Source organism: Oncorhynchus mykiss, chromosome 20 (genome assembly GCF_057628025.1).
Source record: "Oncorhynchus mykiss isolate SJ-2025 chromosome 20, ASM5762802v1, whole genome shotgun sequence".
NCBI classification, from domain to species: Eukaryota; Metazoa; Chordata; class Actinopteri; order Salmoniformes; family Salmonidae; genus Oncorhynchus; species Oncorhynchus mykiss.
The window spans coordinates 14433404-14450696 of NC_143041.1; the positions used below are offsets into that span (position 1 = coordinate 14433404).

The window sequence follows — 17293 nt, forward strand, 5'->3', positions numbered from 1 at the left end:
ATTGATTGAATATGTCCGTAAACACACCGGCCAGCTGGTCTGCGCATGCTCTGAGGGCGCGGCTGGGGATGCCGTCTGGGCCTGCAGCCTTGCGAGGGTTAACACGTTTAAATGTCTTACTCACCTCGGCTGCAGTGAAGGAGAGTCCACATGTTTTCGTTGCAGGCCGTGTCAGTGGCACTGTATTGTCCTCAAAGCGGGCAAAAAATTATTTAGTCTGCCTGGGAGCAGGACATCCTGGTCCGTGATTGGGCTGGATTTCTTCTTGTAGTCCGTGATTGACTGTATACCCTGCCACATGCCTCTTGTGTCAGAGCCGTTGAATTGAGATTCTACTTTGTCTCTGTACTGACGCTTAGATTGTTTGATAGCCTTGCGGAGGGAATAGCTGCACTGTTTGTATTCGGTCATGTTACCATGTTACCATACACCACAAGACATGCCACCAAAGGTCTCTTCATCATCTCCAAGTTAAGAACAGACTATGGGAGGCAAACAGTTCTACATAGAGCAATGGTTACATGGTGCTCTATTCCACATAAGGTAACTGATGCAAGCAGTAGAACCAGATTTAAAAAACAGGATGAAAATCCACCTTATGGAACAGCGGGGACTGTGAAGAGAGACACACACAGGCACTCACTTACACATACACATGATAAGACCCGCACTCTACACACACACACAGTCACACACACACACACGCATACACATTCATTTTGCTTCGTAGATATGTGGTAGTAGAGTAGTGGCCTGAGGGAACACACGTAATGTGTTGTGAAAAGTGTTATGAAATGTAATATTTTAAATTGTATATAACTGCCTTAATCTTGCTGGACCCCAGGAAGAGTAGCTGCTGCCTTGGCAGGAACTAATGGGGATCCTTAATGAATACAAATACAAATGACATTACAGATCACAATCATTACTTTCTCCAATGGTATGACTTGCAGATGATATCCCTAGTGGTACTTCCCCCAATGTCTGTTTGTAAGGTCTTACATTTTGAGTGACAAGACATTCTAAACTTTCTGGTTGAAGACACTTCAGTTTCTTACTTCTGACTTTTGTGAGGGTCTTTATGACTTTATAAGAACGTATACATTTTGTAAAAAAAAAGAAAGAAAGTGAGACATCAACAGAGCTATGCCAGGAAAAGTTTACATTTTGGCAAGGATTCAATCTGATTTGGGAATTTGGACAATGCGCCATTCAAAGGTAATTTCCGATTGAGACTACATATGCAGCGTGTGGTCTCCAGGCCATTCCAAAACTTTAAATGTGTTGCTTTTTAGCCATTTTCATGTAGACTTGATTGTGTTTTGGATCTTTGTCTTGCTGTTTGACACAGCTGCACTTCAGCTCACAGACGGATTGCCTGACATTCTCCTGTAGAATTCTCTGATACAGATCCGAATTCTGAATTCATGGTTCCTTCTATTAAGGCAAGTTGCACAGATCCTGAGGCGGCAAAGCATCCCCAAACCATCACACTATTACCACCATTATTGACCATTGGTATAAGGTTAGCATTTTTCTGAGTAATACACTTTTTGGTGTCATTGTGTTTAAAGGAAGAACTAGAAGTCCAAAGGACCACCACCATCTTCTATCCATCATCATGGGAGTCATGACTGTGTCTGTTCTTGCCTGTGTCCTTCTCACCCTTCTAGGAACTGGGGTCCACCAAAATCCCCCATGATCATCATTGTGATACCCTAATGGTCAATCCCGTTTGAATCCAGTTTATTTTGAGTTGTCAGACGGTATTTTCAACTGACTGTTCTAATCTGTTAGTTATGTGTTGAGCTAGGGATTAAAATAAAATAAAATTCTCTCCAGATATCTGTCCAAGTGTGTGTACTGGACCTGATAGCAAGATACCCCATTGCTACCGATTGGTGCAGAAACAAATGGGATGGCAGCAAGCATTGGTAAGTGTCTCACTTGCAGAGCATCAAATTATCAAATTACTTCCATTTTCAGTGACGTTTTGAAAGTGAATTGAAAATAACAAAATTGGTCTTCCATTTAGAATGATCAAATTTCTACATAGTCAAAGCTTGTACAAAATCAATGTAAACATGGATGTTTCTTTATTTAGAATTACTGCAAGTGAGATGGCGGTACCCTAGCTGCTGTCTACAGAATGAAAGAATACCAGCTTCTTCTTTCCATGGTAAAGCAGACCCAGAACCTCTCTGCTTATGCCTGGGTAGGACTGAATAATATGGCACAGGTAGAACATCCTTCACACTCAAATAGCACTTTCTCAGATTGGTCTTATTTCATATCTCTTTGATTTGGACATTAGATATGTTACTACTGCCCTCCAACAAGAAGTTGATCACTTTGAACTGTTCTTCTTGACAGGAAGGGATGTTTGTGTGGACTGATGGATCATCTGTGGAATGGTTCTAGTCCAAATGTGTCAAAGCTCAGCAGTGGGGGAGAAGACACTGTGGCACTGAACTCTCAGGCAGGTCAGTATTACAAACTTGTTCTTGCACGGTGACACTTAAGCTGGGATTCAAACCTTAGAAGGCTGTGAACAAATACATAATAAGCAGTGAGTGTATAAACACTGTCAAACTTCAAAGTAGCATATTGGTATCTGTCATTTTCCTATCTGTCTCATTCAGTGAAGTGCTGTAGTTATTATTCTGTTGTCTTCCTCTGAGACTAACAAGGTCATTGTCCTCTACAGGAGCTGAGGGCTTCGATGACAAGTGTGAGTGGCTGTACCTTAGTCTCCGTGAGATTCGCTACAGGTGAAGCAGTCAAAGATGACAGAGGAGTCCAACACCATCCACACAGAGTGAGAGCGCAAAGGCATTTTGCCAACATACTCTGATTTTATTTTACGTTATCGCACGCAAACTCCGTTGAGTTGTTTGAGGATTAAAAAGTGATATAATGGTAATTACATTATCATTGGTTGCCATTTTCAATTGTAACAGAAAGTTAGTCAGGTTGATTCTACAATTGCATTTTCAATCTTGTTTTCTTTATGTAACTAGACTTAAGCTACTAACCATTGAGGCACCCACTAAAGGTTTATCCACAGTTCAATCCCCTTACTAACTCACAACCGACTGTTTATCTAAGAACACAGATAGGATAGTGTTGCATGTACAGGTAAAATTAGTCTCAATACTCTGAGGGAACATTGTTAATGGTTTGCCTATTTTGTGGAATATTGAAAGAATTGGTGGAATTGTGGCATCCTGATTATCCCTCAATGCTTCCATGCCCATCTCTTTGAATAAAACCTTTCAGCATTAACCTTTCTAAGGCATGGCCAATCTGTTTTACATATCACTGTATAATTTCCTATGTACTAGCTTGATTGTTAGGTGTCTGGTACCTTGTGTAAGACATCAGACAGAAATATGATACTCACAGCACGCACAGCATCAACAAGGAGGGGGGAGGACGTATAGCTTCTTGCTGTAGTTGAGACCGGTCTGCTCGCTCACCAATGTGCACAGCTTATCCACGTTAACACCATTGAATAACTTGGCACAAAGCCCGGTACATTAGCAACAATGTAATAAGCACATAGAAACAACAGTGTAAAGTGAAGCATATTTTCCAAAGTGAACTTTCCAGACACATTTATTGGGCTGATAACATTACTCAAACACAGTGTATGACCATTGTAAACAATAAAACTGAAAGAAAAGGCTTCAGCTCAGAACTGCTTCCAGAATTCAGTGTGCCAAGCGTTTAAAATACTCAAGTTTTGTCATCTCTTTTTTTTTAATCCTCTTAATATATTTTTAAATGTTTTTGTATTTTTCTTTTTCAGCAGTACTGATAATTATACTATGTACAACAAAGGCCGAGACACGCATCGGTTCATCCCTTAGACAGAAGCTCCATTCCCGTTTTTCCTTTTGTAATGACCTACTGTTACAAGGCAAGAATGTAAGGTCTCGCTCTCTTGGGTTGTTGCAGTCGGCATGCCTTGTAGGTGACGGTGATGACGATGCAGCTATGAGCCTTGCATACCTTCTCTGTCTGCACCACTAGGGGCAGTGTCTTAATAAGTCCTTAAGATCCCCCCCTGGTAGCAAGGTGTCTATGTACAAAGGCTAAAAGTCCCACTCAGTTCATGTGAAGAGGCTTTACGAAAGAAATGCTTCCGTGTTTTTGTATGTTTTCAACTATTTTTTTTTTTATCTCCCAAAAAAGTATCAGTATCAAAACGGGTTTCGTAATAGATATATTTGTACTGGGTGGGTGTGTTAGCATGTGTTGGACAAATAGTTGTCGATGTACGTATGAAAAGTAGTAGTCTCTTTGCAAAGCAACGCAAAGTATTTTACTTGGTTATGTTCAGTTTCTTTTTTCTCTTTTTACAATGCCATGAAATAATCTTAGATGGGATGCAGCCTTGGTCGGACTCCAGTTGTTTTCTTCCTTCTCTCGTTCCTCTCTCTCTCTCTTTCGGTCTGTCTTTGACTCTTGTTTCTGTGCTCATCCAAGGGAGACTACTTTAGCAGCCACTCATTCACTGGAAGAGAGGAGAGGGACAGGGTGAGAATAACACAACTTTACAGTATATGCACTTTACACAAAATACACATCTAGCATGGAACCCTTTCTATCCTGGCTACCCAGCAGCTTCTATAATATTCATCATAACATGACAATACATTGTTAGGATTTAGACCAGAATGCATTGTTAGGATTATTATCAATAAAATAGTATACTCTAGCGAAGACACAATTATGCATGTAAAGTAAATGAAGTAACCTTGACCATGAAACACTGAACATGTCATGTGTATATGTAAAAAGTGTGGGAGACATTTCTATTAGTAAATGGTCAAGTAGTGTTTTTATTTATTTTATTCCCAGCACCACAGAGATACAGTGCGGTGGTGTCCATTTGACTCTGGCTGAGACTCCACTCAGTGAGAGAGTCTCAGGGAGAGTTGGGGTATGCAAAAAAACACATTTCCAATTCACTTGTGTGAATTAGAACAAATATAAGCACCCACCAAATTCTTATTATCTTATGTTAAAATTAGCAATGTATGCTAAATAACAGAATTTCTGCAGTATCTGTTAGCATTCTGCTAGCATCCCAATACACATTTCCCATTCAATTAGCCCACTGACCTAGCTGTGAGGGGGCTGAGTTTCCTCTGCCTTCAAGGTTTAACCTTAGATGAATAACCAATTAGATCCATTTCCCATTTAAATTATACTTTATTCCCCTTCTGCCTCACCTTGGAGATATTTACATATTTAAACAAGTACAACTAGTGTAATTAAAGACGAGGCAGCCCTGCTGCTATTGTACTGCTTCTGTTTACTCTCTGGGGGTGGGTTGGAAGGGTACAGTAGGGGTGTGTGTGTGGGTAAATGTGTGTGGGTAAAGTGTGTATGTGTACTCACATTTGTGTGTGTGTGTGTGTGTGTGTGTGTGTGCGTGTGTGTGTGTTTCAATCTCTCAACAACTGCTGCACAGAATAAGAATTTCATCTGAGAGCGAGGATAAGAGGATAAGAGAAAAGAACAGTCTGGCTACATTACAGTAGATCCTGGAAAAATAATACAATGAATAATGGGGGTTACCTCTTGCCCTCACTGTATTTACGCTTCAGGTGTAAAATTCACATTTTGTGCAGCAGTTGCCCAGATATATTGGCTGAAACAGAGGAGAGGAGATGGTAAACAGACTGCATGCAGAGTCCCTGAATAACACTGAGATGCTGAGCTGGCTTTGTAGTTATGAAGTAGGGCTCACACATTCGGCCGTTCCAACACTTGTGTTGGAAATATTGCTATAATATCACTATAAGTAATGTACATTTACTCTTTAAAATCTATAAAAATGTAAGGCTTAAGACTATGCTTCAGGTAGTTAATACCTTTGAGGGCCACAAGCAGACATATGGAAAATGACCAAGGTAAATGTCCATGACTCCTTCACCGACATTTTGTATGTGTCTGCTAGTCGGACCTAAATACATTACTAACAAAATGGCGGTGGCGGGTGGACTTGAGCAGTGTTTACCTCGGTACTGGAGCTTCTGGGCCCTGTTGTTGGGACAGTCTTTGCCCTGCATGCTGAAGTTGATGTTAGTCCGGATGCAGCGGTTGTTCAGCGGTTGAACCGGGCGAACGTTGTCGCTCATACTCAGGAAGATCTGAGACGGCTGGTTCTGACTCAACAGCCGTAAGGAGTGCATCTGGAGAGGAGAGAGGATGAGAGGGAAGGGGGATTCATGAACAAAAAGAGGGGTAAAGAAGATGGAAAGGAAGAGTAAGTAATGGAAGGAACAAAAGGAGAGGAGAGCAATGCAGAGCAGAGCAGCGCAGAGGAGAAATAAAAAGAAGAGAAGAGAGTGGAACAGAAGTTAAGAAAAGGGACTTTATTTCAGTTTATTGGGAGAAAAATAAATGTGAAGGAACAGAATTGCTGTCCGACAGTCTTATGTACACTCTTAAAAAAATGGCTAAGTAGAACCATATAGTGGAACCCTTTTTAGTGCTAGGTAGAACCCTTTGCAGAGGGTTCTCTACCTCACTGTTACTCTACCCACAAGCAAGCATACAAGGCCCTCCCTCGTCCCCCAATTGGAAAATCAGGTCATAACTCCGTACTCCTGCTTTCTGTTTAAAAGCTGTAGCTCAAACAGGAAGAATCTGAGACTCGCTCTGTTGAGAAATGGTCATCAGAATCAGAGATTATGCCGTTCATCTGTACAAACAATAGTACGCAAGTATTAACACCATAGGACCATGCTGCTGTCATACCGCTTAGGAAGGAGACGCGTTCTGTCTCCTAGAGATGAACGTACTTCGGTGCGAAAAGTGCAAATCGATCCCAGAACAACAGCAATGGACCTTGTGAAGATGCTAGAGGAAACAGGTACAAAGTATTTATATCCACAGTAAAACGAGTCCGATATCGACATAACCTGAAAGGCCGCTCAGCAAGGAAGAAGCCACTGCTCCAAAACCGCCATAAAAAAGCTAGACTACGGTTTGCAACTGCACATGGGGACAAAGATAATTATTTTTTGAGAAATGTTCTCTGGTTTGATGAAACAAAAATAGAACTGTTTGGTCATAATGACCATCGTTATGTTTGGAGGAAAAAGAGGGAGGCTTGCAAGCCGAAGAACACCATCCCAACCGTGAAGCACTGGGATGGCAGCATCATGTTGTGGGGGTGCTTTGCTGCAGGAGAGATTGGTGCACTTCACAAAATACATGGCATCATGAGGAGGAAAATTATGTGGATATATTGAAGCAACATCTCAAGACATTAGTCAGGAGGTTAAAGCTTGGTCACAAATGGGTCTTCCAAGTATACTTCCAAAGTTGTGGCAAAATGGCAAAAGTCATGGTATTGGAGTGGCCATCACAAAGCCCTAACCTCAATCCTATAGAAAAAGTGTGTTTGAGCAAGGAGGCCTACAAATCTGACTCAATTACACCAGCTCTGTCAGGAGGAATGGGCCAAAATTCACCCAACGTACTGTGGGGGAAGCTTGTGGAAGGTTACCCGAAACGTTTGACCCAAGATAAACAATTTAAAGGCAATGCTGCCAAATACTACTTGAGTGTATGTAAACTTCTGACCCACTGGGAATGTGATGAAAGAAATAAAAGCTGAAATAAATAATTATCTCTACTATTATTCTGACATTTCACATTCTTTAAATAAAGTGGTGATCTTAACTGACCTAAGACAGGGTATTTTTACTAGGATTAAATGTCAGAAATTGTGAAAAACTGAGTTTAAATGCATGTGGCTAAGGTGTATGTTAACTTCCAACTTTAACTGTATGTTCCAAGACTCCGCCGTTAACATCGAAAAGCTAACTAAAGTGCAGGGCTACCACACACAGGGCCATCACAGACAACGGCTGAGGACAGGAACAAGTACAGTAATTCCTGCTACGACCTCTGCAGAGTCATCAAACGAGCAGAAAGACAATATAAGAATAAAGGGGAATCTTATTACGCAGGCTCCGATGCCAGTCGCATGTGACAGGGGCGACAGTCCACCATTACTAAGGAAGACCCAGTCGTGATCTGCCCAACGATGCCTCTCTACCAGACAAATTCAACACATTTTATGCACATTTCGACAACACCACCAGCACCATACCATGCGTGAGGGCCCCCACCGAACCAGAGTACTGGGTGATCTCTCTCCCCGAGGCTGATGTGAGTAAGGTCTTTAAATCAAGTCAGCTCTCGCAAGGCGGGACTGGACGGTATTCTGGGGCACGTTCTCAGAGCATGCAGAGATCAGCCTGTCCTTGTCCCAGTCTGTAATCCCCATGATTTAAAATGACTACCATCATTCCTGTTCGCAAGAACTCTAAGGCTTCATGCCACAATGACTACCGCCCTGTAGCACTCATATCTGTAGTCAGAATGGTTATGGCAACTCTATCATCCCAGACACCCTAGACCTACTGCAATTTGCATACTGCCCCAACAGATCCATAGATGACGCAGTCTTAATTGCACTACAGACTGCCCTCACCCACATAGATAATATAAGTGAGAATGCTGTTCATTGACTACAGCTCAGTGTTCAACACCATTGTCTCCAAGCTTTGGACCCTGTGACTGAACACCTCCCTCTGCAAATGGATCCTGGACTTCCTAACTGGCCGACCCCAGGTAATGAGGGTAGGCAACATCACCTCCGCCACGCTGACCTTCATCACTGGGCCGAGCTCCCTGACATCCAGGACCTCTATATCAGGCGGTGTGAAAGGAAGGCCCGGAAAATCATTAAAGACTCCAGCCACCCAAGCCATAGACTATTCTCTCTGCTTTCGCATGGCAAGGGGTACTGGTGCAACAAGAATGACACCAACAGGCTGCTGAACAGCTTCTATCCCCAAGCCATAACATTGCTAAATAACAACCAAAATGCCGACACAGACTGAGTTGACCCTTGTATTTACACATTATTCTGTATAGTCTCAATGCATAATCACAGGACTCCACACACTCACACACACTGACACTTCAACACACACATAACATGCACACACATTTATACTGACACAAACTCATATACAATCTTAATTTACGCTGATGATACTATGTTTATCATTCATCCTGATGCCTAATCACCTTACCCCTATACTGTACATATCTACCTCTATCACTCCAATATCCCGCCACATTGTAAATATGGTATTGAAACTGACCCTGTATATAACTTTTTACTTTGTTGTGTTCTTATTTGTTATTTTTTATTTCTTGTCTATTTTTGTTCTACCTTATGCTTATTTCTGCATTGGGTTTGGAGCTTGCAAGAAAGGCATTTCACTGTACTTGTTTGTGCATGTGACATTAATTAAAACTTCTCATTCATTTGCAAATTTTTTATGACAATACATTACATATATCATAAGGCCTTTCTTTCTAGGCCTAGTTATACCCTAACACAGTGGTTGGAAACTCCTGGTTTACAGGCCACACCAGGCTTGCAAGTCACATTATGCTGGCTGAAGTCACCTCAGGAGGCTGAATAAATTTGGCTTGGCACCTAAAACTCTCACAAACTTTTACAGATGTACAATTGAGAGCATCTTGTCAGACTGTATCACCGCCTGGTATGGTAACTGCACCGCCCACAACCACAGGGCTCTCCGGAGGGTGGTGCAGTCTGCCCAAGCATCACCTGGGGAAAACGACCTACCCCCCAGGCCACCTACAGCACCTGATGTCACAGGAAGGCCAAAAAGATCATCAAGGACAACAACCATTCTTAGATTTGTGTGTATTGGGTATATGTTGTGGAATTGTTAGATATTACTTGTTAGATATTACTGCACTGTCGGAGCTAGAAACCCAAGCATTTCACTACACCCGCAATAACATCTGCTAAACACGTGTATGTGACCAAGAAAACTTGATTTGAAAGTGTTGTGTAATTCAAATTGGAATCCAACCGAAGTTAGGATATGCAACAATTTAAACTTTTAATTACCCGCAACCTGCATTCAGAATGACTGCTAGGATAGAGAAGATTCCTAACAGAGACTACCTAAATCATATAAACTGGAACTACCATCTCAGGTGCAATAAGTCCAACTACTAACAGATTGGATTAGTTTATAAAAATGTACCTGTTATTTATCTTTGTGTGGCATAAGATTAACCAACCAATCAATGTCCATGCAAAAATACAGATAATGAAACAACCAATTCTGAAAATGAACCTGCAATAAAGCATACTTGGAAAAATTATGGGTGTGGATTTGAGTGTTTTTCTCTAGAAAGAGTAAAAATTACACAATTACACTCATCTCTGGTTATTACACCACATACAGAGTTAGTTCACTCAGACTGCCTGCTATTCTCCTATTCTCTGCTCAATAAAATCACAGAAAACACTTATTTGAAAGACAGAAATGGCAAAGATATCAACTATGTCAGTACTGTATATGTAAAATGGGAATACCTGATTCTTGTAGAAATATTCCCATAGGTACAGTTTAAAACATTCTCACATATATCTTTTTAAATTTAGCAGATTACTCAAACTCCTGATGTTAAATTTTAAACACTGAGGTAAACACACTTTATTTAAAAAATGGTTCTTAGGATGAAAACAGTTCTTGGTAGAACCCTCTCCCTCCTCAAAGAACACTTTTTTTCTAAGAGTGTATCTAAGCAGTAAGGAGCTACTTTAGAGACGGACCTGCATCCGTGTGATGTACACTGGCTTGTTCATCAGGATCCACGTGGCCGTCTCAAAGCACGGCGGGATGGTCATGGACCCGTCGTACGTGATGAAACTAGAGGTTTCTGGGTAAATCTCCTCGATGTTCAGGCCCGTCAGTAGATACGCATCATCTGGAGATGGGCAAGATAGACAGGTTAGAATTGAATAAAACATCTTAACATGTCATTATAGCAGATTTCTTCAGTCCTGGGCCTGGAGAGCTACAGGGTAAGAATGCTTGTGTCCTAGCTCAGGTCCAACCCAAGCACTTATTAGTTGAATTCGATGCATTTGTGCTAGGCTGAAACAAAACCCTGCACCTCCTGTGGGTCCCTAGGTCCAGAATTGTAGAACACTGTATTGTAGACTTGTATCAATCACATTTCATGTCCTCTCAAGCTAATTTTGTTTTGAATTTACATTACATATTTGTCTTCCAGTCTCAAAACACATTACATTACATCCACTCTAACCAGTGTGTTTGTCATTTGCATGTACACGTTTTGCAGATTGCTCATTTCACATCGAGCTGGTTTCCCTCCAACTGCTTGACAGGCTGTTGGTATAGCAGACTGCATCACAAACCCCTTTTATGCAAAGTACTTCCCTCGTCAGGAATGTAATTAGAATTACTGCATCTCTCTCTCACTCTCCCCTCCTCGCTCTTTCTGTCTATCCCTCTCTCCATTATTCTCTCTCTCTTTCCATCTCTGTCACCATCTCTCCCTTGGTCTCTCTATCTCTCCACACTCCGCTAACACACTCTCAATATGTTGTCATCTGTTGTGGTTTCAGTTTATAATAAATGGGAGCCAACTGCACTTTGTTTGTTGTGACGAGGTCACAGTAGCTGCTCCCTCTATGCTAATGTAGACTGGCACTAGAACTTTAGATGCTATTCACATTCATACAGCGTATCTATCTAGACTAGAACAACAAACATCAGCATGCTCACCAGCCCCTACCGGTAAGATATAGACACCCTGAAAGGTAAAGAAAAACAAAAAAGCCAATCCTTAATCTGTGAACATCAATCATGTTCTATTCCATTACCACCTCACTAAACCTGCTCCTGCAGTCCTGCTACTCCCGCTCCGCTATCACACATCTCTGGTAGCCGTGTCGGCATTAATAATTCCATTCGGATGCTGTGTGTGTGGGTGTGGGTGTGCATGTGTGTGGGTGCGTGGAGAGGGATTTGAAAATTACATGGCCTGGGCAAGCAGAGCTGCAGGCTTAGAGAAGGGTATGCCGAAGGACTCCTGAGGTTGAGGGGGCGGTGTGTAACTATGTATATATATATATATATATATATATATATATATATATATATATATATATATATATGTGTGTGTGTGTGTGTGTGTGTGTGTGTGTGTGTGTGTGTGTGAGTTTATGACAGCTTCTGAGACCTCCAATCCACTGGGGGTCACTGTGTTTATTCAGTCTCTTCTCAATCCCATTAATCCAATTATGGGCCTCTCTTCTCAACCGTTGCCCCAGATGATCTCAGCAGCCATTTCCAATATGGCTATCCAGCAGCCCTAGTTGCCTCTGCTGGTAGCCTTCTGGAGAAAGGACCTGTCTACTGCAGATTCTGTAGCTATTCTTTGACGTTCCAATGTGTTTTCCGTTATAGTCTACATGTGCAATTCTACTTACTTTTATATGTTATTCTTGTGATGGTGTCCCTGTTCAACATTCGATTCAGGAACGCATTTGAAGTCTCCGCAATCTGGAATACAATAGAAGATAGAGTCACTGTTACAGGTTTCGGTTTTTCCATTTATTTTTTAAGGTTTGACTTTAGCACGTACTGTATATCACTTTAGCAGGTTGGGCGCACCAATTGGTGTCACCTTGTTAGTTAGTATGTGTTAGTCGGAAGGCGGTTCACCTGCGCTTGCCCAGGTGATATTTAAGAGTGGCTAGGCCAGTGCTCAAGTTGTGTTGATAGATGTGGAGGGTCAACACCTTTACTTCGCTTAATTTTTTTAGGGAGTGGATCAGCTTTAATACTGCAAATAAATTGTGGCTTCTATCAATGTAATTGTTTGCATCAGTTCCAATCCCCCATATATATGTGTGTGTATGTAGGTGTGTATATATATATATATATATATATATATATATATATATACAATATATATATATATATATACAATATATACAGTGCCTTGCGAAAGTATTCGGCCCCCTTGAACTTTGCGACCTTTTGCCACATTTCAGGCTTCAAACATAAAGATATAAAACTGTATTTTTTGTTAAGAATCAACAACAAGTGGGACACAATCATGAAGTAAAACGACATTTATTGGATATTTCAAACTTTTTTAACAAATCAAAAACTGAAAAATTGGGCGTGCAAAATTATTCAGCCCCTTTACTTTCAGTGCAGCAAACTCTTTCCAGAAGTTCAGTGAGGATCTCTGAATGATCCAATGTTGACCTAAATGACTAATGATGATAAATACAATCCACCTGTGTGTAATCAAGTCTCCGTATAAATGCACCTGTACTGTGACAGTCTCAGAGGTCCGTTAAAAGCGCAGAGAGCATCATGAAGAACAAGGAACACACCAGGCAGGTCCGAGATACTGTTGTGAAGAAGTTTAAAGCCGGATTTGGATACAAAAATATTTCCCAAGCTTTAAACATCCCAAGGAGCACTGTGCAAGCGATAATATTGAAATGGAAGGAGTATCAGACCACTGCAAATCTACCAAGACCTGGCCGTCCCTCTAAACTTTCAGCTCATACAAGGAGAAGACTGATCAGAGATGCAGCCAAGAGGCCCATGATCACTCTGGATGAACTGCAGAGATCTACAGCTGAGGTGGGAGACTCTTTCCATAGGACAACAATCAGTCGTATATTGTACAAATCTGGTCTTTATGGAAGAGTGGCAAGAAGAAAGCCATTTCTTAAAGATATCCATAAAAAGTTTTCCACAAGCCACCTGGGAGACACACCAAACATGTGGAAGAAGGTGCTCTGGTCAGATGAAACCAAAATTGAACTTTTTGGCAACAATGCAAAACGTTATGTTTGGCGTAAAAGCAACACAGCTGAACACACCATCCCCACTGTCAAACATGGTGGTGGCAGCATCATGGTTTGGGCCTGCTTTTCTTCAGCAGGGACAGGGAAGATGGTTAAAATTGATGGGAAGATGGATGGAGCCAAATACAGGACCATTCTGGAAGAAAACCTGATGGAGTCTGCAAAAGACCTGAGACTGGGACGGAGATTTGTCTTCCAACAAGACAATGATCCAAAACATAAAGCAAAATCTACAATGGAATGGTTCAAAAATAAACATATCCAGGTGTTAGAATGGCCAAGTCAAAGTCCAGACCTGAATCCAATCGAGAATCTGTGGAAAGAACTGAAAACTGCTGTTCACAAATGCTCTCCATCCAACCTCACTGAGCTCGAGCTGTTTTGCAAGGAGGAATGGGAAAAAATGTCAGTCTCTCGATGTGCAAAACTGATAGAGACATACCCCAAGCGACTTACAGCTTTAATCGCAGCAAAAGGTGGCACTACAAAGTATTAACTAAAGGGGGCTGAATAATTTTGCACGCCCAATTTTTCAGGTTTTGATTTGTTAAAAAAGTTTGAAATATCCAATAAATGTCGTTCCACTTCATGATTGTGTCCCACTTGTTGTTGATTCTTCACAAGAAAATACATTTTTATATCTTTATGTTTGAAGCCTGAAATGTGGCAAAAGGTCGCAAAGTTCAAGGGGGCCGAATACTTTCGCAAGGCACTGTATATATACAGTACCATTCAAAAGTTTGGACACACCTACTCATTCCAGGGTCTTTGTTTTCTACATTGTAGAATAATAGTGAAGACATCAACACCATGAAATGACACATATGGAATCATGTAGTAACCAAAAAAGTGTTAAACAAATCCAAATATATTTTATATTTGAGATTCTTCAGAGTAGCCACCCTTTGCCTTGATGACAGCTTTGCACACCCTTGAATGAGTAGACATGCCCAAACCTTTGACTGGTACTGTATACTGTATATTGTATATATGTTTCCTCTATAATTTTTTCCTAATCCTACCTCTCCTCCCCTAATTGGAGTAAAGTAATATACAACAACACCTAGGCTTCTACTTCCAGCTCATACATACTATATACATTTTATGGACAGTTACAACAGTTATCTTTTGTTGGTTTTTAGTCCCATCCTTCAGCTCCACTCAACCCCTCTCATCTATCTCAGAACACATACAGTTTTGCTTTCTATTTTCAACTGTGCTGTTTCACAAAAGCTTTGAAACGTTCTATTCTCATAATTTCTAACAGATTGTAATTTAAAGAAGCATTTTTGCTAAGAGTAATATTATATTATTGATCGATTGACTATGACTTTTCAGACTAGTAGGGTTATTTGCAGAGTTAACTCCAGGTAAATGTTGCAATTCCTGAACATTGTTGCAATTCCAGCCATTCCTGAACCTGAGACCAAATACAAGCTACATATGGACAGTACCAAAAACAAATTATCTACTGATTCTGTCTCTTCACAGCACAATGTGTAGAGCTGGGACGGTTGTACTTCCCATATATAGTGGGGAGTACAAGTATTTGATACACTGCCTATTTTGCAGTTTTTCCTACTTACAAAGCATGTAGAGGTCTGTATTTTTTATCATAGGTACACTTCAACAGAAAATCACATTGCATGATTTTTAACCTGTCTACGATACTGGTTCCCAATTGGGGATCAACCCTCCCACGTTCAGCTGAAACGGTGGCGCATGGAACGCAAAAATATTCTTAAAAATATTTAACCTCCACACATTAACAAGTCCAATAGCTCAAATGAAAGATAAACACCTTGTTCATCTAGCCAGCAAGTCAGATTTCTAAAATGTTTTACGGCGAAAACATAGCACATATATATGTAAAACCACCACCAGACACAGCTCATTTCAATAGCCAAAACATGCAATCAACAAACGCAGGATTAAAAAATAAATCGCTCACTAACCTTTTGAAAATCTTCATCAGATGACAGTAATATGACATATTACACAGTACATATTTTTTTTTTTCAATAATATGCCATTTATATCCATAAATGTCCATTTACAGTGAGTTCACCTTCAGAAATTACTCAAAAATGCCCGCAGGAAATCTATGTAGCGCGGCAAGATAACGTAAATAGACATCATAAACTTTGACTAAATATACATGTTCTACATATAGTTAGAAAGATACACTGCTTCTTTATGCAACCGCTGTGTTAGATTTATTTTTAATGTTACAGAAATCACACACTATTCCATATACTGAGACAGCGCTCAGTTCCAAGCTACATTTCCACGTAATGTTGGAGTCAACAGAAACACAGATTTAAGCATAAATATTCCCTTACCTTCGATGGTCTTCGTTCAGAATGTTCTGGAAGGCTTCATACTTACCCAATACATCGTTTGGTTTCAAGTCTTGCGTCTTTGTATTAGCTACTGCTAATAACATCAGCTGAAATGCACCCAAAACGTCCTCTGGTCCGGATAAGTTGCGCATCAAAACTTCAAAATTACACATTATATGTCGACTAAACAGGTCAAACTAAGTGCAGAAGCAAGCTTTATGATGTTTTAGACATGCAAAACAAACTTCAATTCAATCGGCCATCGTCTGCCCTTCTCTTGAGTGCTGGAAACAAAGGAATGGCTGGGACCAATTCGCGCCCATACGCACAGCCTATTCTCTCGTGGCACGCACTAATTTCACTCCCATAGGGTCAATTCTCGCGGGATTTGAACGATTTGAAGCTCTAATGAAAGAGGACATCTAGCGGAAGAGATAGAAAGTGTCCCCAGAATCATATCTGGTTGGGAAGGGTGGGGGCCATGACGTCAAAGTTGCTCCAACTTTCATGGCCACAAAAACTAGTTTGGAAGAATGCCTGCCCTGTGAGTTCTGCTATACTTACAGACATAATTCCAACGGTTTTAGAATCTTTAGAGTGTTTTCTATCCAATAATAATTTTTATTTGCATATATTAGCAATTTTTGACAGATTTTTTTTCCAGTTTACTAGGGGTACCCAATCTCTCCAAAGGGGGCGTATGTCTGCCATATCCTTAACAGGTTTTAAGTAATTAATTTGCATTATATTGCATGACATAAGTATTTGATCACCTATCAACCAGTAAGAATTCCAGCTCTCACAGACCTATTCGTTTTTCTTTAAGAAGCCCTCCTGTTCTCCACTCATTACCTGTATTAACTGCACCTGTTTGAACTCGTTACCTGTATAAAAGACACCTATCCACACACTCAATCAAACAGACTCCAACCGCAAGGTCCCCCTGCTCAAGCCAGCGCATGTCCAGGCCCGTCTGAAGTTTGCCAATGACCATCTGGATGATCCAGAGGAGGAATGGGAGAAGGTCATGTGGTCTGATGAGACAAAAATATAGCTTTTTGGTCTAAACTCCACTCGCTGTGTTTGGAGGAAGAAGGATGAGTACAACCCCAAGAACACCATCCCAACCATGAAGCATGGACGTGGAAACATCATTCTTTGGGGA

The 17293-nt window shown here is 40.9% G+C and overlaps 1 protein-coding gene and 1 pseudogene across 4 annotated transcripts in view; one reads left to right on the top strand and one right to left on the bottom strand.

The window, feature by feature from the left end:
* Window positions 1-1585: 1585 nt before the first annotated feature.
* Window positions 1586-2775, top strand: LOC149974401 (snaclec mamushigin subunit beta-like; annotated as a pseudogene).
* Window positions 2776-3603: 828 nt separating this feature from the next.
* LOC110498737 (carbonic anhydrase-related protein 10) overlaps window positions 3604-17293 on the bottom strand; it is a 318800-nt gene continuing 305110 nt past the window's right edge. For 2 of the 4 annotated variants that reach the window (XM_036955730.2, XM_036955728.2), the window contains 5 exons: window positions 12386-12458; window positions 10700-10854; window positions 6032-6206; window positions 5590-5662; window positions 3604-4519 (listed from right to left, as the gene is read on the bottom strand). In XM_036955730.2, the coding sequence (XP_036811625.1) occupies window positions 5628-5662; window positions 6032-6206; window positions 10700-10854; window positions 12386-12458 (438 nt within the window). In that variant the 3' untranslated portion in view covers window positions 3604-4519; window positions 5590-5627. The remainder of the gene's footprint in view (window positions 4520-5589; window positions 5663-6031; window positions 6207-10699; window positions 10855-12385; window positions 12459-17293) is intronic. The other 2 variants (XM_036955731.2, XM_036955729.2) reach the window with 1 other exon arrangement.